Source organism: Dasypus novemcinctus, chromosome 28, assembly GCF_030445035.2.
Source record: "Dasypus novemcinctus isolate mDasNov1 chromosome 28, mDasNov1.1.hap2, whole genome shotgun sequence".
Taxonomy (NCBI): Eukaryota; Metazoa; Chordata; class Mammalia; order Cingulata; family Dasypodidae; genus Dasypus; species Dasypus novemcinctus.
This window is the reverse complement of record NC_080700.1, coordinates 34,346,053-34,370,149: the sequence shown is the minus strand read 5'-3', so window position 1 is coordinate 34,370,149 and position 24,097 is coordinate 34,346,053. Positions and strand designations below refer to the sequence as shown.

The window sequence follows — 24,097 nt, the reverse complement described above, 5'->3', positions numbered from 1 at the left end:
GGCTCCCACCTACAGGCAGGTGGATTCAGATGAAGAGCAGGGAAGCCAACTTGGCCCAGTGGTTAGGGCGTCCGCCTACCACATGGGAGGTCCACGGTTCAAACCCCGGACCTCCTTGACCCGTGTGCAGCTGGCCCATGCGCAGTGCTGATGCGCGCAAGGAGTGCCCTGCCCTGCAGGAGTGTCCCCCGTGTAGGGGAGCCCCATGCGTGAGGAGTGCGCCCCGTAAGGAGAGCTGCCCAGCATGAAAGAAAGTGCAGCCTGCCCAGGAATGGTGCCGCACACACGGAGAGCTGACCCAACAAGCTGACGCAACAAAAAGAAATACAGATTCCTGTGCTGCTGACAACAACAGAAGCAGACAAAAAGAAGAACACACAGCAAGTGGACACAGAGGACAGACAACTGGGGCAGGGGGTGGGAAGGGGAAAGAAAGAAATAAAAATAAATCTTAAAAAAAAAGATGAAGAACATGTCTAAATTGGGGTATGTGATCCATGGTACCACAGGCAGGTCTTGTTATCATTTCCTTTTCAGGTGAAAGAATCGAGGCCCAGAGAATTTACCAAACTTGCTCAAGTTCACACACCTGGAAAGAGGCAGAGCTGGGATCTGTACCATGGCAATGTGGTTTCCATGGCTTACATACGAATCCACGGCATTAACAGCCCTTCCAATCTAGTCCCAGTGTATTCTCGGTCTGTTTTTCCATCAACCCCCCTCCCCCCCTCCTGGCCCCCTCCCCCCTTTCACTCTAGTTACAGCTGGGACTGATTCTCTTCTCCAAACCGCATCCCTGTTGGGATCGAATCACGTCCGCCACAAGGGATGTTCAGTTTCCAAGCCCGTGGCTGTGAGCCCATTTGTGACAGAACCGTGGAAGATATTCCCAGCTAAGAGGTGCCCAGACTGGAGGAGGCTGGCCCTCAATCCAGCAGGACTGAAGGAAAATCAGACACGGAATGAGGAGCCATGGGAGGAGCAGAAACCTTAAGTCAATGGAAGCTGGAGGAGAAACGCATGGTTTGGTACAGTTCGTGTTCAGAGCCACACTGGGGAATTTGGCCAAGAAATAGAATTTTTCTTCTTTGGTTAAATCAGCAAGAGACGGCAGTTGCCAAATGCTCACCTGGCTTCATATTGCACAGCTAGACTCTTTTGAATGATATTATGGATAATTCCAGTTTTGGGGATATATGCAACCATGTCGCTGTCTGCTCTCCACTTAGGGTTTTAATCCACTAGTGGGGAAGTGGATTTGGCTCAATAGATAGGGCATCCGCCTACCACATGGGAGGTCCACGGGTCAAACCCAGGGCCTCCTGACCTGTGTGATGAGCTGGCCCATGCGCAGTCCTGATGCGTGCAAGGAGTGCTGTGCCACACAGGGGTGTCCCCCATGTAGGGGAGCCCCATGTGCAAGGAGTGCGCCCCGTAAGGAGAGCCACCCAGCATGAAAAAAGTGCAGCCTGCCCAGGAATGGCGCCGCACACATGAGAGCTGACGCAGCAAGATATCATCAAAAAGAGACATGGATTCCGGGTGCTGCTGACAAGAATACAAGTGGACACAGAAGAACATACAGTGAATGGACACAGAGAGCAGACAACTGGGGGGGCAGTGGGAAGGGAGAGAAAAAAGAAATCCACTAGCGCTCATTTCATACCAACAGGTCAAACGTGGCCAAGTGTCTGTTGACAGTGGTCTGTGGCTGCCAGCACCTGTCTTGGTGACCTACCTGAACCTTCGCAGAAGCTCACCTTCTCCGAGGTCACATCAACCCCTGCCCTGGCCTGGGCCCTCTCCGTCCTCACCTCCCGGGCCCCCCGGACCAGGTTATAAGGTGCAATGCCCTGGGACCCCAGCTCCTGTCCCTGCTCCCTGTCCTGGGGTGGCTCCGGGTAACGCGACAAGGCTGGGGAAGGCGTATCGACCCAGTGCCAGTTCCTCCCGCCGTGTCAACAGCGCCTCCACCCAGTGTTGCCCCCCCCACACCCAACACGTGCTATTGCGCTACCGAGACAGCGGAGGCTACTTCCTGGGCTGTGGACGTCACCAAACAGGCGCCCAGCGAGGAGCACCCACGAATTCTCCAAGTTTGCTCCTCTCCAGCTTCATGGGTGGCTGAGCCCACGAGCTCCTCCGGCCGCCAGTCGGCAGAGTGGGCACGGCTCCGGGCTCCTCGCCCGCCGAGGGACGCGGACAGGCTCACGACTGTGGGCCCTGGCTCCTCGGGCCACGTCGGGGAGGGAGCCCTGCTCTCGGGTGGGCCACCCCCTGGGCCATCGTTACCACCCATCTCTGACCAGACCCCGGGCAGAGCTGTGAGTGGGTGGCCTTGTCGTGGTGGCTCCCCTCCTGCGGGGCCCCTCCACTCCAGCCCCGCTCCCCTCACCCCTGCTCATCCCTGCCCCCACCCCCAGCCCACCCGGCTGCCCGGGCCTCCCCCCCCAGATGGCGATCCATGCCCTGTGCCTCCCGGGCCCCTTCTCTGCCAGGGGCCTCCCCATTGACCTGCCAGTCGGGGCCACGCCCACCCCGGGGAGGACGTCACCGCTCTCCCAGGGGCTCCAGGTGCAGGTGTGCAAGGCCCGTCCCTTTCTGCTGCCGGTGGCACGTGCAGGGGTGAGGGGGTGCGGCCTGAGGGGGCCGCTAGCCTTGTGGGCGACCAGAGCGAAGGGTGCTGAGAGGATACCTTCACCTGCTCAGCCTGTGGGTGCAGCCCTCGGCCAGCAGGGCTCCTGGGGCTTTGCTCCACGGCTGTCTTTTAAAAAAAAATTTAATTTATTTTTAAAGAAGCTTGAGATTCCATGAATGTCACGGCAACAATGTAGGGGCTCCCCATATACCCCCTATGCTCCCACCCTTCCCCCATTAACAACAGCCTTCATTGCTGTGGTCCATTTTGTACCATGGATGAACACACAACCAAGCATTGCCACTAACCGCAGTTGGCAGTTTACATTATGGTTTACACTTTGCACCACACGATTTTATAGGTCATGACAAAATGTATAATGGCCTGGGTCTGTCATTGCAATGTCATGCAGGACAATTCCAGTGTCCTGAAAGTGCCCCATGTCACACCTATTCTTCCCTCTCCCTTCCCTCAGAACCTCTGGTGGCCACTGCGTTTACATCAATGATAAGAGTTTTTCCATTGCTAGAATAATAGCACATTCTAGAATATAATAATTCTATTATAGGAAAGCAGACTTGGCCCAGTGGTTAGGGCATCCGCCTACCACATGGGAGGTCCGCGGTTCAAACCACGGGCCTCCTTGACCCGTGTGGAGCTGGCCCATGCGCAGTGCTGATGGCGCAAGGAGTGCCGTGCCACGCAGGGGTGTCCCCCGCATAGGGGAGCCCCACACACAAGGAGTGCGCCCCGTAAGGAGAGCCGCCCAGCGCGAAAGAAAGTGCAGCCTGCCCAGCAATGGTGCTGCTCACATGGAGAGCTGATGCAGCAAGATGACGCAACAAAGAGAGACACAAATTCCCATGCCGCTGATAAGGATAGAAGCGGACACAGAAGAACACACAGCGAATGGACACAGAGAGCAGACAACTGGGAGGGGAGAAGGGGAGAGAAATTTTTAAAAAAATCTTAAAAAAATTTCTGTTATAATAGAATACTACTTAAGTCCATAGGCACTGTCCCCTCTTAGCACAGTCATCTTAAAGTGTGTGTTTAATTGGCAGCGGTCACAGGAGCCTCTGCATTTCCGGCCTTTCTTGAACTCTGAAGACCCGGCAGCACGGGGCCCCCCGGGGAGCTCTTGGTGGTGGTCAGGAATGTCCCCGCGGTTCCCCAGCTCTCCTCCCTGCCCTGGGACCCCGGGGCCCGCCGGCTGTGGGGGGCACGGCTGGGAGGAGGGCGCCGGGGACGGCCGTGCCGGGAGCCAAAGGAAAGGGGCCCTGGCGCAGGTGAACAAACGTGGTTTCACCACGAGGCCCAAGTCAACCCTTAGACACCTCACAGGCCGCGGGGCCCAGAGGCCCCTCGGTGGTCAAGGGCGAGGGAAAGGTCAGCCTCCAAGGGCGCGGGCTGGGCGGCCGCTCGGGGCCCCACACTCGAGGGGGCCCACCTCGGGTGAGTGCCCTGCTGTCACCGTCTTGAAGTCATTAATGATTCTTTGAACAAGGGGCCCCTTAGTTCCAGCAGGCACTGCCCGCTTCTCTCCTGAAAAGTCCGTAGACCATCTTGGCACTTTTTAACCAAAGCCGGGCTCCCCGCCTCTCCAAGAGGATACTTTGAAACTGGATGTTCTAGAAGGCTGATGAGTTCATGGGTGAATATCCTTCAGCTGTGAAAGGAGACCGAGTGGGGACCCGTGCTGCGGGACGGATGAGTCTTGAAAACATGACGCTGGGTGAGAGAAGCCAGGCACGACGGTGGGATTCCACTTAGAGGAAATATCTAGAAGATACAAATTCACAGGGACAGAAAGTAGATTAGACATTGCCAGGGACTGGGGTAGGGGGAAGGGGGAGTTTGGCTTCGTGGGGTGCAGTTCTGTTGGGGGGACGGCAAAGTTGGGGTAATGGGAAGTGGCGATGGCAGCTCAACACGGCGGATGTGATTAATGCCACTGACTTGTGCACTTAACAAATGGCAGAAAAGGGACATGCCTGGCCAATGGGCACCCACCCTTGCTCTCCTCCAGGCTCTCCCCGTGTGGAAGATGGCGAGCAGGAGTGAGCCTGGGGCTCTCGTGTGACTGCGCAGAGGAGGGCTGGCGTCTATCCAGAACCATCCATGGCATGGAATGAACTTCGACGCAGCCATCACGTATTTGATCCGCGCTATTGATCAATGAGCAGAGTCTGAACAGAGCGTGTGGCTCTACGGCCAGTGGAGATAACTGCCCATCAAAGTCATGCATGGGAAACGGATGTGGCGCAACCAACAGGGCTCCCGTCTACGATATAGGAGGTCCAGGGTTCTATGCCCAGGGCTCCTGGTGAGGGCGAGCTGGCCCGGGTGGCGAGCTGACCCACACGGAGCGCCGGCCCATGCGGAAATGTGGTGCCCGCGCAGGAGAGCCACCCTGCATGGGAATGCCACCTCACGTGGGAAAAGCCACCCCTCACAGGAGCGCCAGCCAATGCAGAGAGCTGGCGCAGTAAGATGATGCCACAAGAGACCCAGAGGAGAGAAAATAAGAAGATATAGCAGAATGGGAGCTGAGGTGGCGCAAGAGAGTAATCGCCTCTCTCCCACTCTGGAAGGTCCCAGGATCGGTTCCCAGAGCCGCCTAATGAGAATACAAGCAGACACAGAAGAACACACAGTGAATGGACACAGAGAGCAGACAATGGGGGAACGGGGTGGGAGAAATAAATTTTAAAAAAAAATCTTAAAAAAAAAAGTCATGCATGGGCTGCTAAGGCTGCTCTATGTTTTCCAGAAAAATGAATGTTGACCAAAATTTTCCTGAATAGTTTTTTAAAATTTTTATTAAAAAATTTTTTTTTCCTGCATAGTTTTAAGTTACCATTCCATGCAAACAAAGGGCCGACTAACCAGCTGAGCCCAGGAGGCCATAAGAAAACATGATTTACCTCGTCAGGTCAATGATTCCCCATTAGCAAACTCCCTAATCCCATTCTAATTTCGGTCTGGATCCTGCAAACAGAGTCATCACCGTCCTCTCGCCTGAACGCTTGAAATTTAATTTCAGTTCTGGCTATTCTGATCATGCAAAGGGAAACGTGACCTCTGAAAAGATAGCTGTTTTGGCAAACAAACATTTCAGCTTTTTATTTGTTTTATTTTTTAAAGATTTATTTATTATTTATTTCTCTCCCCCATCAGGAGGCCTGGGGTTTGAACCCTGGACCGCCCATGTGGTAGGCGGAGGCTCTGTCAGTTCAGCCAAATCCGCTTCCCCATTTCAGCTTTTTAAATCAGCTGCAGTGATTTACTTGAAGCGCTAACTTCCCCTCAGGAGGACAAGCCAGAAACTTCCGTCTTTCCCGCTTCACACCAGCGGTTCACACCTCGTTGGTGGGGCAATGGGTCGTAAGGGATTCCCTGACTCTGGCAAGAAGCTGGAGCCGCAGGGTCTCTGGCAGGGGTGTGAGCCGGTCAGGGCAGGTGGGGCATGTGAGACTCAGTGGACCTTCCTCAGCCCAGTGCCAGGGCTCAATGCAAGGCTTTTTTTTAGGAGGTACTAGAGATCGAACCCGGGACCTCATACATGGGAAGCGGGTGCTCAACCACTGAGCTACACCCACTCCCCAATGCAAGACTTTTTCTGGAGAAATGAGTCCTAAGGAGGGTCTGCCAGCTAGGGGAGTGAGGAACTCTGCCCGTTGATGCTGTGTGATTTGGGCAAGAGACTTACCCTCTCTGTGCCATCAGTGCCTCATCTGCACAATGATGAGCTGTTGTGAGGATGAAGCAGTGGCTCGATGTAAGTAAAGCCACGATGACAGTGGCCGGCATTTGGTAAGGTTATGTACGTGTCGCTGTTCCTGCTACAGCAGTACTAGTCATATTCTCCTTGAATACTGACTTTGAGAAGGTAGAAGTGATTCTCGGAGTCTCTTTCTTGGCAGACTGAGAAGGAGAAGGGTAGAGAACAGGTACTGCTTATCGTGCTGTGGGGGCTCTCCAGAGAAACGGCATTAACAGGTTATAGATACATAAAGAGATTTAACTGAAGGAATCGGCTTGCAAGATTGTGGAGGGCGGCGAGTGCGAATTCCTAGGGCAGGCTGAGTTGCGCAGGGCAGGGAAATTCCTGCAAGGGGCCCGTTGTTCTTGGGGCAGAATTTCATCTCTCTGGAGCCCCCAGTTCTTCGCCTGAAGGTCTTCAGCTGATTGGTTAGACCCACCCGCAGGGCGAAGGGTCATCGCCATTCCTGAAAGTCAACGGATTATAGACGCTCGTCACATCTGCACAACAACCCCACAGCCAACGCCAAGGCCAATATTGACCAAACCTCTGGGCACCGTCACCCAGCCAAGGGGACACGTGAAAATAACCCTCACAGCGAGCAAGACTATGTTTTTATGTGCAAATAGCATGCGATGCTTAAATATTTTTACGCTTTCTAAAACAACTCATGATAGAATCATGCATTTATTCTTTTTAAAGATTCATTTTTATTTCTTTCTCTCCCCTTCCCCCCCCGTTGTCTGCTCTCTGCGTCCATTCGCTGTGTGTTCTTCTGCATCCGCTTTGCACTATCTGGCAGCACTGGGAAACTGTGTCTCATTTTTTATACTTTAGAGCTCTTGCTTGCCAAATACCACGCGAAGTACTGGGAAAAGCAAGGGAATGCAACAAGCCAAGTCCACACTCTGTTTTCCTCTTGAGATTTTTCTCATCTAAACCCCGTTGGTTAAAAACCATTCTCCCAATCCCCCACATTTTGTGAAACCGCTTTGACTTGCTATTTTTAATCTTCAACCTTTCTTGAGTTGGCCCTTTCCTCCAGGCGCTCTCTAGCATTCGCTAGCCCTCTGAGGAGGTCCTGGGGCTCTTTTCCATTAATTAAGAAACCAACTGGCACCCAGTGCATTTGTATAAGAGCTGACGGTTTAATTTTCCTTTCCTAAGACCGGACTTCTAGATTAATGGCATTTGAAAAGATTACCCCTCGTTCTAGCCTGTGGGCTCTTTTTGCATCCGTTTCTCTTTTTCCCTTATAAAGTGAAAAACAGAGAACACGGTAGAGAGAAGGGGGTTGTGGGAGCTGCCACCTAGAGCGGGCAGGGGTGTGGGCCTCAGGAGGCGCCCCTGGCAGGCTGGCGCTGTGTGACGCGAGGCCACGCTGTCCCCTGGCCCAGGGAAGGTCACATCGTGCGATGGCCCTCCTCCTTGCTTGCTGGAGCGCTGCCTCGCGTCCTTCTCCACACAGAGCCCGCAGCGGCCATTGCGAAGCAACCTGAGCTGCATTTGAGATGACACTTATTTTCCACCCTTTTCTTTGGGAGGCCATGCTAGCTAAGCATTTACCTATTTCATTTTATTTTATTTTATCTTATTTTCCTTTTTGGGCATTTACCTTTAGAAGCTCTTTGCCTCTGGTATTATCACATTTCACATATAGCCCGGTCAGTTTATTTTTTACTTTTTTTTTATTTTTTAAGAAATAAAAAAAAAGCTTTAGATTTCATAAATGTTACATAAAGAATAGAGGGGATTCCCATATGCCCCCCTCCTCCACCTCCCCACACTTTCCCACATTAACAACATCCGTCATTAGTTGGTTCATCTGTTACAATGGATGAACACATACTGGAGCGTTGCCACTAAGTGTGGGTTATAGTTTGCATTATAGTTTATACTCTGTCCCGCATGATTTTTAAGTTGTGACAAAATACATAAAGGCCTGTTTCCATCATGGCAATGTCATTGAGACAATTCCAATGTCCCTAAAATGTCCCCTTATTACACTTGTTTTTCCCTCTGTCTCCCTCCCAGGCAGTTTTACCGCTTTGGTCCCGGTGGATAAGGAGGAGGACCGGTGGTGGCGGGCGTCTGAGTTTGCCAGGGCTGCTACGACAAAGACCACACATCGGGGTTGGCTTAAAGAATGGGGATTTACGGTCTCACGGTTAGGGGAGTCCGAAGTGCCAGGTCTCCAGGGGTCTCCGGTCTCCGGGAGTCCGTAGCTTTCCAGCAACCCTCTGCCAAGTGACGACCTCTCTTCTATGTCCGCCCCTCTGGCTTCTACTGGCTTCTAGTTCTCCTGATTGCGTCTGAATTTCCTTTGCTTCCAAGGCCCCCAGCCACGTGGAGTAAGCCCACCCCTTCAATCTGGCCTCCTCCAAGCAGGGTCTTCCAAGATGCCATTCACAAACGAGTCTCATTAACAGTGCCATCGTAAAAGTCCCGTTTACCAATGGGTTGGTGTCCACGGGTCGGGGTTAGGACTTGACCTTGTCTTTTGGGGCACAGGCTCCACCTGTGAGCCTCAGGCTGGGGACCGTGGGCATCTCCTACCTTGTGTTCCTTCTCTTCCACACGAGCATCCTCACTGGCCTTGGAGAGGGCTTATCTGGCAGGATCGTGGAGCAACTTCTAGGCCGGCATTTAGGACGACGCACCTGGCCCCAGGCAGGTGCCAGCCACGGCAGCTTGGGCATGACTAGGCTCCAGCACTCACACGCCTGGTCACGTCTTCCTAGATAAGCGCAGGTCCCCTTCCCCGGGGAGCCCACTTGGTCCTGGCCGGCTCCGCCGGTCCAACCTGGAGGCCACGGGCAAATCGCCACATCCACCTCTGGCGGCCGCGCAGAGTTCCCCACATCTGAGAAGGACTTTTCAGTTCTCCGGACGTGCCAAGCCCTGCTCGGACGCCCAGGCCCACCTGTTGGGATGGAGGCCCCCGTCTTGGAGCAGGGCCTTAAAAGCACATATAGGAAAAGGGACGTCATCTCTATAAGGAGGAGCCTCCAGCCATCCGCTGCCACCTTCTGGGTCCCTGGGGTCAGCTCTATTTATTTATTTTAAGATTTATTTATTTATTTATTTACTTTCCCCCCTTCCCCTCCTCCCTCCCTGCTGTTTTTGCTCTCTGTGTTGTCTTCTCTTCTCATTTTATCTCTTCTAGGATGCACCGGGATTTGATCCTGGGGACCTCTGATGGGGAGAGAGGCTCCCTGTCAATTGCACCCCCTCAGTTCCTGGTCTCTGCTGCGCTTCACCTTGACTCTCCCCTTGTCTCTCTTTTGTTGCATCATCCTCTTGCTGCGTGACTCACTCACACAGGCACTGGCTCACCGCGCGGGCACTTGCGCGGGTACTGGCTTGCTGTGCAGACACGCTTTCTCTCTCTTTTTAATTAGGTAACTTTTTAGTTATTATTATTTTTTATTTATTTCTCTCCACTCTCCCCACCCATTGTCTGCTCTCTGTGTCCACTCGCTCTGTGTTCTTCTGTGTCCACTTGCATACTTGTCAGCGGTACCGGGAATCTGTATCTCTTTTGTTGCGTCATCTTGCTGTGTCAGCTCTCCATGTGCGCAGTGCCACTCCTAGGCAGGCTGCGCTTTTTTTTGCGCAGGGCGGCTCTCTATACGGGTCACACTCCTTGCATGTGAGGCTCCCCTATGTGGGGACACCCCTGAGTGGCAGGGCACTCCTTGCCCGCATCAGCACTGCACATGGGCCAGCTCACCACACAGATCAGGAGGCCCTGGGTTTAAACCCTGGACCTCCCATGTGGTAGGTGGATGCTTTGTCAGTTGAGCCGAATCTATTTCCCATTTCTCTTCTTCTTTTCCACCAGGAGGCCCCAGGGATGGAACCCAGGTCCTCCCATATAGTGGGTGGAAGCTCTAGCACCTGAGCCACATCTGCTTCCCTCTATTTATTTTTTAGGAGGTACCAGGGATTGAACCTGGGACCTTCTACCGGGGAAGCAGGTGTTCCAACCACTGAGCTTTGCCCACTTTCCGGCTCTACTTTTATGAAGCGTTTCTAGAGGAGGAAATTAAATCCAGTGTCTCATCCTTTGGCACTTGAGGGCAATGCCCAATTATCTTTGCTCTTATTATTGTTATTAAAGTCTATAAGCCGTTCATAATTACAAAATGTGCCCTGCAGCCGAGTGCGGCCTCTGAACGGGTGCCAGCTGGTGAACGCTGAGCCGAACGCAGAAACTGAGCCAGGGTTTCGGGAGTGTTCAGGAAGCTAGACCCGTGGGATAGACTGGTCTCGCCAGACAGATATGGCTCGGGTGCCTGCTGTCAGGCTCGCTCCAAGGGTCAAGGGCGGTGAAAGCTGTCGCTGAGTGTGCGAGTCAGTGTGCACAAGTGTGCCGTGCTCTGGGACGCACGAGCTGGGGGGAAACGGGTTCTTCCCCACACCCGGCCTTTGGCAGGAGCCCTCAGTATCCTTCTGCTCCGTCAACTGAGAAAGCTCTGGAAAGAATATAACCTGCTGGCGGCCCAGCCAGCTAGGTAGAGCTGGAGTCACAGCTTGCTTTCACACCCGGTTCCCCAGCTGCCACCTCATAATGAGGCGCTGAAGAGCTGAAAATAAATAGAGGAAGAGGTGGAACCAGAGGGTCAGGCCATGAAGTGGGGGCAGGTGTACCTGCTAAGAAACCTAGCAAAGGGAAGCGGATTTGGCCCAGTGGTTAGGGCATCTGCCTACCACATGGGAGGTCCAGGGTTCAAACCCCAGGCCTCCTTGACCCGTGTGGAGCTGGCCCATGTGCAGTGCTGATGCACGCAAGGAGTGCCCTGCCACGCAGGGGTGTCCCCACGTAGGGGAGCCCCACGCGCAAGGAGTGCACCCCGTGAGGAGAGCCGCCCAGTGCGAGAAGAAAGTGCAGCCTGCCCAGGAATGGCACCTCACACACAGAGAACTGATATAGCAAGATGATGCAACAAAAAGAGACACAGATTCCCGGTGCTGTTGATAAGAATAGAAGGAGACACAGAAGAACACACAGTGAATGGACACAGAGAGCAGAAACCCGGGGTGGGGGGGGGAGTGGGGGGAGAGGGAAGGGGAAAGAAAAAAATGAAAATAAATCTTTAAGGAAAAAAAAAGGAAACCTAGCAAAGCGCACGGGAGGGTCTCCCTAGAGGTGGTGAGTGTGGTTTCTCTTACTTACAGTGACGAGTAAGTAGACCCCGATTGGGTCTACTGAGGGAGAGGTGAAAGAGAGCCACATTTTTTGGTTTATTTGTATTGAACGATTGGGGGGAAAAAAACCCCATAAAAGCCAAAAACACCCAAATGCAGCGGGAAGTGGAGATGGACGCATTCCTTTACAGGTTTTGGGGCACTTCACGTGCTGCCCTGGATCCTGAGGGTACAAACTCCGCTGCGCCAGCCCCTGTTCCTCAAGGACTTGCCAGGCCAGCGGTGGGCACAGAAGGCCCGGCGGACGCTGCCTACTGATCCCGAGGCCGCAGGTGCTGGGGCTCCCTCACCCCCGTTTTTAGGAGCTGGAGAAGGCAGTGAACAAGCAGGGGCTGCCATCTCAGCCGCCACGAGCAGGAGAAAGAGACGTGAAGCAGGCAGGGGTGGAGGGCGTTGGAGGAGCCCTGAGCCAGCAGGGGACAGACAGGCCACGGGCAGCACGGGACATCAGGAGGACTCGTGGCGGCGGTGAGACCTGAGCTGACCCCGGGGGGCCCGGGAAGCGAGGGTGCAGGCCCGGGAAGCAGCCGCCCGGGGGTGGTCTGCATTTGGGAACGCTGGGGCCCCGAAGGCTGCAGGTCCTGGGCAGAAGGTGGAGTGGCATGTGTGTGGGTACGCGGAGCGGAGGGTCGTGGGCCGGGCCCAGGGAAACTCTGCAGTTTGGACTGTACCCCAAGGGAATGGGGGCACGGCGAGATTTGAAGCAGCATCGCAAAAGCAGAGTGGCGTGACCCCATTTGCTTTTTTTTTTAAAGATTTGTTTATTTATTTTCACCCCTTCCCCTCCTCCCACCCTGCTGTTTTTGCTGTCCGTCTCCTCTCCCCTCCTCTCCCCTCCTCTCCCCTCCTCTCCCCTCCTCTCCCCTCCTCTCCCCTCCTCTCCTCTGGGATTCACCAGGATTCGATCCTGGGGACCTCTGATGGGGAGAGAGGCTCCCTGTCAATGGCACCACCTCAGTTCCTGGTCTCTGCTGCGCTTCACCTTGACTCTCCCCTTGTCTCTCTTTTTGATGCATCCTCATCTTGCTGCGTGACTCACTTGTGCGGGCACTGACTCACTGTGTGGCCACTCACGTGGGCACTGGCTCGCTGCACGGGCATGCTTTCTCTTCTTCCTTTTCATCAGGAGGCCCCAGGGATGGAACCCGGGTCCTCCCATGTGGTAAGCGGGAGCCCTATCACTTGAGCCACATCCGCTTCCCCCCATTTGCTTTCCCGAGTCCCTCTTGGGAAGCTGGACTGAGAAGGGACGGGAGGTGGGCGAAGGCGACGGGCACGGAGATGGGCCGGGAGGCCCTGGGCGTGGAGAGCAGGGCACGGGCCTGACATCCGGACAAGAGCCCACGAGGACTTGCCTGCCGACTGGGCACGGTGGGTGAAGCGGGGGATTTTCCAGGCCCTGGAGTGGACACGGGGTGGAGGCGTTAAACTGTCCCGGAGACATACATTTTGGGTCGTGGTTTGTGGTAAAACCGTTTGGAAAGCTGGGTTCCCGCCAGGGCGCTGCCCATCCGCTGAGGAAGGCCTTCGGGACGCGGCTTCGTTCCCTGGCGAGCTGCCGCGGGGCCGTGCCCATGGCCTTGGAACCAGTTAGTGAGACCAGTCACTGGTGTGCTGTCAGGGTGAAGCTCCAGCTGGAGACCGGCCCCAGGGCTCGGCGCCGTGGCAGGCAGGTGGCCGTCGTGGCCGGAGCTGCAGCCCAGGGCGAGGTCACCTGGAGAGGGCGTGCGAGAGCGGGGACCACCTGCCGAAGGCAGGGGCGTGGGAGGAGGAGCTCCCAGCAGGCACTGCGGTGAGTGGACACAGAGGTGGCCCGGGGGCAGTGGGAGGGGACAGTGGGGGCAAGCAGGGAGAGGTTAGACTCTGTCCCCCGTGGGAGGGAGGTCGAGTCAGGGGCTGAAGAGGGAACGTTGCATTGGGTGACACGGGGGTCCCCTGTGCCCGGGGTGGGGAATTTGAGTGGACAGCAGAGGGCTGAGCCCCGAGAGGGCAAGAAGCAGATGTGGGGTGAGCAGATGAGGGCCAGAGGTTGGTGGCTGCAAGGGAGGACGGCTTGCTCCTCTGGAAGCAAATCTGACCCGACTTTTCCAGGAAGAAAATATCGCCCAGGCTTGGTTTCCAGGCAAGGGCTGGGGATTTCGTCTTTGCCAGTGGCGGAGGAGCTCAAGCTCCACCAGACTTTCTTTCTCTACCTTTCATCAGGTCTGAACAGCCGGGAAAGGATTTCTGTTAATTGCTGAGAGACAATTTTAGAATTGTGACCGTGACTGCTGCTGCTTCAATTGTTTGTGCAAGTAATAGCTAAATCTATTTTGATGTGATTCCAAATTGTAGTGCACGATGCAAGGAAAGGCCCAGAATTAGGAGGAGAAAAAAAGAGGCTGCAACAGCGGCCTGAGAGAGAACTGCAGAGTTGTACTTGTGTTGATATTACTGGTGTCAGTCCCTAAAGAACAATGAAGGGCTGTGTTCTAAAAATGGGAAAATACTGTAACTGATAGAATCCCAAAGAACACATTAAACATCTTCTCTGATGAAAACCAGACTTAAAATTACTTTTAAAAAATTTTTATTTACTTACTCATTCCACCCCCTCCCCCTGCTGTGTGCACTCGTTGTTTGCTCCCTGTGTCTGTGTGTGCTTGTCTTCTCTTTAGGAGGCACTGGGAACCGCACCTGGGACCTCCCATGTGGGAGGGAGGTGCCCAATCACTTGAGCCACCTCTGCTCCCTGCTTGTTGGGTCTCTCATGTTTCCTCATTGTATCTTCTTGTTACATCAGCTTGCTGCGCCAGCCCGATGCACCAGTCTATCATGCCAGCCCGCTGTCTTGCTCGACTTCTTTAGGAGACACCATGAACTGAACCCGGGACCTCCCATGTGGTAGGCAGGCACCCAACTTCTTGAGCCATATCTGCTTCCCTATAAATTACTTTTGATTTATCTTTTTGCTTTATCAAATCTCTCAGAGAATTCAGATATAGGCACCTTATCACCACCTTATTATTTAAAATAAGAATTTTCTACTCAGATTTGTGGGCCTCAAGGCTATAACTGATCAAATGCTCAAGCTGGATTACCAGGTGTTGCATAATTTTCATGGTCTCTAGTCTTTAAGGAGTAAAGAAATGGGCATCTGAGAAGATAAACCTTGTGTATTTAATTTATTTGTTTTTCTGGGGACCCTGATCAAGTCATCTCATCTAACAACCTTTCGGGCATAAAGACCATACTCACAGATGAAGGACATGTCTAATTCCTAGAAAACTTTCCCCATATCCATGAGTCATTAAAAAAAGTCCACAGTAAGAAAACACAGAACGATAAAGAAAGAACATGGACAAACTAACCTTCTCTAGGATGCTTGCAGAGCAGGAAGCCTTAGTACAGCTCAGCCCTTGCACTCTAGGAAATTTCCAGACTGTTCAATTCGCTAAAACTATTCACTGCTGTCCATTGACCAGCGCTTTTAAAAAAGTGTCTAAACTGATTAGAAAGCACTTGCCATATATATATATACACACACACACACACACATATGAGAGAAAGAGGTGTTATAGATGAGAAATATCTTGGATTTGCTGAATTTTATTTATAGCCAGTGGCTTGGGAATAATTCTGTAATTCTATTACTCTCAAATCTCTTGCCTGCAATTTTTGAAATGTGCAAAAGTGGTCATTCTTCAGTCTGTCGGGATTTGAACATCGATTTGTAAATATTCAGACACCGAATCAAGTGTGTGTGGGTGTAGCGGGGAGGGAGTTACCGTGTTCACGTCAAATGTAAATTATGCCCTGGGTGGAGCAAGTGGGCTTAGAGGAGAAGGAACTCCCACCGCTAGTTCAGCTCCTAACTGCAAAGCCACGTTGCCTCGCCGGGGTACCTGCAGCCCTGGGTCCTGCAGAGACGGAAGCCATTGGCTGGCTTCCCCAGGGTGAGGTACCTAAGCCCTAAACTTCTTTTTAAATGTCTCAGCGCCGGCCATCTTTGAAGTTGTAAGTGGAAGCCCAGTTGCAACCACACAGGCAAAAGGCTTCCACCTGCTGAGAAAAAATGGGCACGAGGCTTTCTGAGAAAGAACTTCAAGGATCTTTATTAGTTCTTTGGTGTTCTTCTGGAATGGCCGGCTTCATTGTCCAAAGGCTCAGGGGAAGGAGTTGGAATCCTCACTCTGGTCTATACTGCTGGATCACAGACACTGTGTTCACAATGATTGCTATTGCAGGGTCAGATGCTGCACTGTATACAGCTTGCCTTAACCCACTGAACGTCCCGGGGGAGAGTGTGAGCTACAGGTAATCTATTACCCACGTGGTGCAGCAGTGCTGCAGAATGTGTTCGCCGAGTGCAGTGAGTGCGCCACAGTGATGTGATGGGGGAGGTTGTTGGTGTGGGAGGAGTGGGGCGGAGGGTGGGGGGTATAGGGGAACCTCTTATATTTTTTAATGTAATTATTTTTTTGATGTATATGTCTTCAAAAAAATACAATTTACAAAACGATGGGGCGGGGGGGTGGGGAGAGGGGTATATGGGAACTTATTTTTTTAAATGTTTTTTAATGTAACGTTCATTGTGATCTATTAACTTTAATTAAAAAAGTGTAAAAATATAAAACACAACACACACACACAATGATTGGTAGTGCCAAGTCCCAGCCCCAGAATGAGCAGAGGTTTTATAGTGTTTCTCTACCATGAACGACAGCTTCAGCTGGTTTGGGCTGGCTTGAAATTCTCCGGTTGTTTCCGTTGGTTAAAGCTGGCGCTAGCTATCCTGCCAGATGTCTGCAGCGAGAAGGCTGGTTACGTGTGGGCGCCTCTCAATCAATCAGTCTCACTGAAGGGCTCCCTCACTCCTCTCCCTCCTTGTGGACAGAGCCCCATTTCCTGGAGGGGTCATGTTCAGAGGATGAAGCTGATTGGCTGGCCCGGGCTGCTGGGGGCCGAGGCGATTTGGCCAGTGGTCATCAGTCCCCAGGGGCCAGTGGTGGTCACGCTGGCCCCCTTGTCCACGGTGGGAATTTGACCTGCTAGAGGACAGCATCCCCTTCCAGCAGGACAGACCTTCTAGCTTGAGCCCCTTTTCATTAGGACGGGGTCCCATCAGCCCTCTTTCACACAGCGCACTTCTAGATTTTTCCCTTTCATGGCGCAAGGCTGGTCCTGCTCCAGGCATCGAGTCCTTTGGGAAAATCCCTGCTCAGGCTCTTGCTGGAAAACCCCAAAACTGAGGGGACAAAGGCAAATCCGGGTAGAATAACACAGTTGACCACAGAGTCCAACAGACAGTAGGACCCATCTGGCTTGCCATGCCGCCATGCTGGAATCCCAACCAGAACCTTCTCCAAGGCATAGTGTTTTCAGAGACCAACTTGACTTTTAGCTCTGAGAAATCTCCTTAAGAAGCTGCGAGTCATGATCCTTTTGGGTCAATGAGCATTTATTATTTATTTATTTATAAAGATTTTATTATTTATTTATTTCTCTTCCCCCTCTGCCCCCCCCCTCAATTGTCTGCTCTCTGTGTCCATTCACTGTGTGTTCTTCTGTGTCCGCTTGGATTCTTGTCAGCGGCACCGGGGATCTATATCTCTTTTTGTTGCGACATCTTGCTAGGTCAGCTCTCCATGTGCGCGGCGCCACACCTGGGCAGGGTGTGCATTCTTCGCGCTGGGCAGCTCTCCTTACGGGACATATTCCTTGTGCGTGGGGATCCCCTACGTGGGGGACACCCCTGCGTGGCACGGCACTCCTTGTGCACATCAACTCTGTGCGTGGGCCAGCTCATCACATGGGTCAGGAGGCCCTGGGTTTGAGCCCCGGACCTCCCATGTGGTAGGTGGATGCTGTATCAGTTGAGCCAAATCCACTTTCCAATGATCCTTTATTGAAACGCTTTCCTTTGCAGTTATCAACTCACTGGACATTGCACCACGATGCCACGAGGGTGGCAGCCACCCACACTGCAGCCCACACACTGGGCAGTCCCCAGGATCTCTTTAATGGTTCGGAGAGAGTTCCCTGGCTAAAGACTGGAGCGACATCTGTCGGGCAATGTCGACAATCCCATCAAAAGTGATCTATCCACTGTGCTTGATGTTTTTCTGCTTCGTTGTGTCTCTGGGTGGCTCCTGGGGGGTTTTGGTGTTCAGGACACGGATCCTCTCGATTCGGGCCTGTCAGCTGGGAACAGCTTCACTGTAATCCTTAGACCCTCTCGGTCACCGGTTGCCTTGTTGATGTCATTTCTTGCTGTGGGAAACTGGCTTACCTGTTCCTTATTGTAAATGTCACACCTGTTCTAGTGTAGATGGTGCCTTATTGTAGATGTTGCAGTTGTTCTCTGTTATAGATGATGTTGCAGTTCTAATAGCAAACAGCTGCTCCGTAGTTTAGGCGGAAACTAGGGTAGAGGCTCTCACTTCCAGAAGCTGTGAGTGCCCTGGTCCCGTCTTTATCTCCTCTCTCGTGTCTCTCTTTCTGTTCTTTATTTCTGTAAGTTACGCGGCACCTTCCCTTCGAGCAAACCTATTGCTGAGCTGGTTCTCAGCCGTTTATTTTTTATTAAATTTATTTTTAATTAAAATTTTTTTATGTCCATGAACTCTACCACATGTATTTGAACAGTGCTGTTTCTTTCAGTTGCTGGAATAAATGTGCATCTTTACGTTTATTCAGCAATGAACAGCAATGAATTCGTGTCTTCCTATCATCTGACACCACATCCCACAGTCCCCATTTCTTTCCCCTAAACCTTATAATAAGCCCATTCATTTGTAACCATCTGGGCTCTAAGGCGTTTTTCAAGCAGAGGCAGCTTTCTTGAGGATAACGGCTGTTTGGAAGTGGTATTGAGGGAGTGGAAAGCTGGCTCGCGGGGAAGGCCGCAGTGGGAATTGGAAAGCTGGCACACCGTCCCTGAAGCTTTCAGAGACACGTTTACTCTCCGGGTGTCCCCAGCCACGGGCCCCAGGGGGCCATCGAGCCTTCTGTCTTCAGAAGTAAAGTCACCTGAATGCGCTGCTTAGGATCCAACACTCACGGGGGAGGAAAGGAAAAGGGGTCTCAAGACGATTCCCGTGGACAGTGCCCAGCTGTGCGCACAAACACCGCCTGGTCAACTTTTCCCCCATGGGAGAAGGGAAAGGGCGCCAGTTGAGCCAAAGGTGGCAGTGGAGGGGCAGGGAGCAGGGGAAGTGCCCCCGCTGCCCCCCAAAAGGCCCCTGGGCCTGGCATGCACCCCCCCCAACTGCCCACGAGGGTGCTCTTTCCCGGGGGTTGAGGGTGAGCTGGGGGTCCGAGGCCAGACACCTTCTCCTCTTCCCCTCCTCTCCTCTCTTACTCCTCTCCCTCCTCCCCTCCCATCTCGTACTCCCCTCCCTCCTCCCTCCTCCCCTGCCTCCTCCCCTCCTCTCCCCCTCCTCACCTCCCTCCTCCCCTCCCTTACTCCCCTCCCTCCTCCCTCCTCCCTTACTCCTCTCCCTCCTCCCCTCCAGTCTCGTACTCCCCTCCCTCCTCCCCGCCCCCTCCCTCCCCCTCCTCCCCGCCCCCTCTCTCCCCCTCCTCCCCGCCCCCTCTCTCCCCCTCCTCCCCTGCCTCCTTCCCCGCCCCTGCCTCCTTCCTCCTCCCCTGCCTCCTCCCCTCTCTCCTCCCCTCCTCTCCTCCTCCCGTCCTCCTGCCCGCCGGGCTGCCCGACCCCGCACACGCCGCGGGCGCGCGGAGGAGCAGGTGCGGCGGCCCCGCAGCCCGGCCCGGCGCCAGCCCCCGCCGCGCTCCGCCACCCCCGGCGCCCTCGGGCGGGCGGCGCGGACATGTCGGTGGCGACGGGCAGCAGCGGGGCCGGCGGGGCGGGCGGCGGCGGCGGCGGGGGCGCCCGCGTCTTCTTCCAGAGCCCCCGGGGCGGCCCGGCCTCGAGCCCCGGCGCCCCGCGGGAGGACGCGGCGCCCGGACCCCCCGCGCCCGGGGCCGAGCCGGCTCCGCCGCCGCCGGCGCGCCGCCACCCGCAGGGCAAGGTGACGGTGAAGTACGACCGCAAGGAGCTGCGCAGGCGGCTGGCGCTGGAGGAGTGGATCGTGGAGCAGCTGGGCCGGCTGTACGACTGCCAGGTACCCGCCGCGGGGCGCCCTCGCCGGGGCGCACGGCCCTTGCCCCGAGAGCCGGGGCGCGCTCCCCCGGGGGCCAGGTGGCGCCGGGGACGCCTGGCCCGGGGCGCGGCGGCCTCCTCCTCGCCGCCCCGCGCCCTCACCCCGCCGGGGCGCCCCGGCTCCCCAGCAGCTGCCCGGGCGGGTCCCCGAGGGGCGGCGGGCCCTGCGCGCCCCGCTGGGATCTGGCCGCCCGGGGTTTGCGGGGAGGGCGGGGGAGGGGATCTGAAAACTGCCGAGGGGTCGGAGCAGGGGGTCTGTCGCAGGGACCCCCTGGGCCCCTTCAAGCCCCATCGGCACCCCGGGCCGGGCGCCTGCGCCTCTGCAGCCAGCCCCGACGCGCGCACCCTCGCCCTCGCCCGGCCGGGCCGCTCACCTTGGGGCTTTGGTGAGAGCAGCTCTCTCCTCCCTCCCCACGCTCCGCTCCCGCGTCGATGGGCGCAGAACGAGGGTCTTGGCCAGCCGGCAGGGTGCCCGGGGAGGGGGCGCGCGGGGCGCGCGGGGTCAGGCGGCTCCAGCCTGCGCCCCCGATCGCCTTCCCCGGCGGCACGGGGACCTGCCACCGTTCAGACCCGGGTCTGACTGGTGGCGATTCCAGGAGAAAGGTTTCGCACAAGCTGCCACTAAGGTATGCCTGAAAAATGTCCGAGGGCAAAGGACTCTCCCACGAGCCCGCGATGACAGTAATTCTAAATGAAGTTTCCTCCTCTTAAAGGAGGGAATTTGGAAAGGCTGGATGCGTAAAAGTGATTAATAATTAAGGACGCGGCTTCTAAGTAAAGGTTTGTGTCCTAGAACTGTCATGCTTCTGGGTGGAGAAAGCGAGATGAACTAACTGGCTTTGCCAATGGTTTACGATTGGAAAGCGGTTATTTCTCTATTTCACGCGTTTTATGGTCTCTTGTGCACACACGTTTTCTTTGCCGTTTTCACTGCACAGGGCAACGACATTCTCATTATTAACTACTGATGAGTGATTATGATATAATGATCCTTGACTCCCTGACTAATAGCCTTGTAAAAAATTTATATTGTTTCTCCAGCCTGGCTCTTATAACAAGTCAATCGGATTGCATAAATAAAATCTGGCAAAAATAGGAAATCTTCGTGGGCCTTTTATAGGAAGTTGGTGCCAGTCTTTAAGGAAAAAATGTGTTTGGTTTGGATGGGAATTACTGTTGGACCCCATGGATGTGCTTAGTTTTGCCTCTGAGAATCCAATTAAGCAAGATTCTGGCATTTATTTCCTGTTGGCCTTTATGCTTCTTTTTGGGTCTGGAGATTTGAGTTAATAGCAAAAGTATTGTTGAAATTACCAAGTGTTTCAGCACTGCTTATTTTATAGGAGACTAATTAGATGTAGCTGAGTACACTGAGAAAGAATTCTGGCACCTCTGCACACCAGCAAATCATATATTTTAAAAATCCTTCAGAAGAATGGGGGGAAAATGGATGTTTGAATGTTCACTATATTGCACCTGTGGGTTAGGAGCCTATTTTAAAGGGCAAATATTACCTTGAATCTGTTCCTTGTACTCTTTTCCACGTGTTATTAGACCTCAATGTCTTGCACACCCAGAGAGATTTGGCAGAGAGATTTTGTGGGTGAAATAACACAAGATGCTTCTTAAGTGTTGCTGGAATGTCCTTAAAATGTGGCACGTCTTTCTCTTCAAGTTGTCTCTTCTGTCATGTTAGGCTGAGCGAATGTGAATCATTGAGAGGCTGTTGGCAATTTGGAAGCAGATGGTTAATATGCCGATAGCACCTTGTCATTTAATAATAAAAACAGATGGACGAATAAGTAGCCGAATAAAGGAGCGTCTTCTTGATTTATTTCCCCCTTGTCGGGGTCTGGTTTTAGCTTTGGGTCCTCCTTTCCTTGCTGAGAGTTTTGAGTATCAACCGTCTGGCTGAGAATCTAGAAGGACCTACCCTGGTTTAATGGCCCCAAACCTTATAAATTAAGAAGTGTCCCTTTGACATTTAAATTCGGTAATGTTTTCCGTTGTGTATCGTATGCAATTAACCTTCAGAAAGCTGACTTGCCAACGTTCTGACTTCAAGTGGCCCAAGACCCGAGTTCTCTGCTGAGATGGGCCAGTCGATGTACACACGTTTAAGTTCAGGGGAACTTGTGCCAGGAAGGTCAGCTGTCAGATGCCATGTCCTTTTCAGAATAGAAAATGATGATCTTTTAGAGTGACATGAAGCCTGCTATTTAAAATTAGCAGGGAGTGGGAAAGAAGAAATGTACACAGCTTCTTGGCTGCGGTCTTCTGTAGAAGGCTGCGGTGGCCAATCAACTTTGTGTGGCGAAAAATCTAATAATAGCCCATGTGTGGAGTCAGTGTGGTGTCCCTGGGGCAGTATCGGGTGCTCTGTAGGCCCTGATTCCTTTAGTCTTCACAACGTCCCTGTGAGAAGGGCTTGGCTAATATCCCTGGTTTGCAGATGAGGAAACTGAGGCAGAAAGATTGAGGGTTTCCCAAACTCCCGTAGCTGGTGAGTGGCAGAGTGGACAAGGAAGGGGCCAGCGTCCTTGCTCGGTACCTTTGCACGAGAACAAATGGAAGCCCGTGTGCCTACCTCTTTTAAAGTCGTGAATGAAACTAGCAAGTGTTTATGTATCAAGTTTGATCTGCCCGCTGTCTTCGCCAGGACCTGGCAGGCTGGCTGTGAATTTGGGATCCTCAGACTTCTCAGGGAGCTGAGCTGGAGTGGGGGTACGGGGAGGGGGCAATCTGTCCTGGGAAGGGCAGCAGGTCCATCCACCCTCCATCCACACCCTCTGCCTCTCCTTCCCCATCCCTGCAGCCTCCGGCTGCTCACACCAGTGACAGATCTGAGAGGGGAATTCTGGGGTTCTGGGGACCCACAGCCACAGAGTAAAATGAGGTGGAGGGCCCCAGGCTCTGGGTGGGGTGTGCCTTTGGAGGGGGCATGGTTGGAGTGGGGCACAGAGCCGCAGCCCCTCCTGCCTGGTCTAAGGGTGGTCGTCGTTGAACCCCACACCACGTGTCCTTGGGGATAAATAGAAGCTTTGATTGGGTTCTGCAATGAGTGATGGGTTCCCCATTGTTTCAGATGCTTGTGCAGGCAGTGAGGTTTTCAGCCAGGAGTTCGGATTGCATTAGGCTAAATCCACATTCACACCCACGGATTCCTGCTTTAAGACATTTCCGTATCTTTTCCAAGCCCTCGTGGTTTGGAAGAGCATTGGACATCTGACATAGCGTCAATTCTACAAGTGTTGTAGGTCGCATCAGCTTTTCCAATCTTGCCCAGCGTCGAGACGCCATCCCTGCTTCCAGTTTTGCGATTGGGTCTGCTCTGGCCGTGAACGCGTGCTGCCCGCCTGAGATGCCCGCAGCAGCCCCGCCCTCAGCATTCTGTTGTCGGGACAGTCCCCTTGGGAGACTTTTCACTTGACTGCAGCTGCCTGCTTTTGAAAAAGTGGTTTCTGTCATTTTACACCTTCTCGGTTGTCCCTGGCTCCCCGTCATCTCCATCCTGTAAGGCAGTCTTTTTTTTTTCCCCCTCTTTTTTGTTAAGGCAGTCTTTTAAAACTCGTGTTTGATGGTGACCCTCGGCAGGAAATCTCCCCTACCTTGCTGTCTGATACACACACAGATGCCTCGGTATATGAAAACAGAGATTCACAAAGAATGCTTGTTTAATGTAGCTATGCTAAAAAAAAATGATGAAAATCATGTGAAAGATGACTTTATTAATAATGAAATACAAAACTCCATTCTATTTCATTTGCCAAAATGCCAGCTGTGACCCTCTAAACTGATTTCCTAATGCTTTTATGTATTGTGTTTTTCTCTATTTTAAAAAAAAATGTTACATTCAAAAAATATAAGAGGTCCTCGTATACCCCCCACACCTCACTTTTACGTATTGTGAAACCAATTAAAAACAAAACAGGCGAGCGGGTATAGCTGTAAGTTTGAGCCCCTGCTCCCTATATATGAGGTCCCGGGTTCAATCCCCGACACCTCCTAAAAGAAAGAAAGAAAGAAAGAAAAAAATGGCAAAAAAAACCCAAAACACTATTGCTCCAGAAAGGGAAAACCCTAAATTTCAGTAACAGAATTAGCTGACATTCGAGTGCTTTCTATTATTAGGCACGGCTCATGTAATCTAGTGACCGCCTTTTTTACCTGGTGGGAAACTGAGGCTCAGAGAAGTCAAGGCATTGTCCCGACTCTTCAGCTAGGCGTGGCCAAGCAGGCTGGTGACACACCTTGGCCACTGCTCCTTGCTGCTTCCTGGGGCAGGAAGGAGCCCAGTCCCTTCTGGAGACCCCCAAATTGCCTGCCCCCTGGTACAGCG

The 24,097-nt window shown here is 53.4% G+C and overlaps 1 protein-coding gene across 1 annotated transcript in view; it reads left to right on the top strand.

Moving 5' to 3' along the window:
- Window positions 1–19,426: 19,426 nt before the first annotated feature.
- KATNA1 (katanin catalytic subunit A1) overlaps window positions 19,427–24,097 on the top strand; it is a 46,129-nt gene continuing 41,458 nt past the window's right edge. Inside the window, 1 exon segment of the mRNA XM_058289695.2 lies at window positions 19,427–19,720. Coding sequence (XP_058145678.1) covers window positions 19,427–19,720 — 294 coding nt within the window.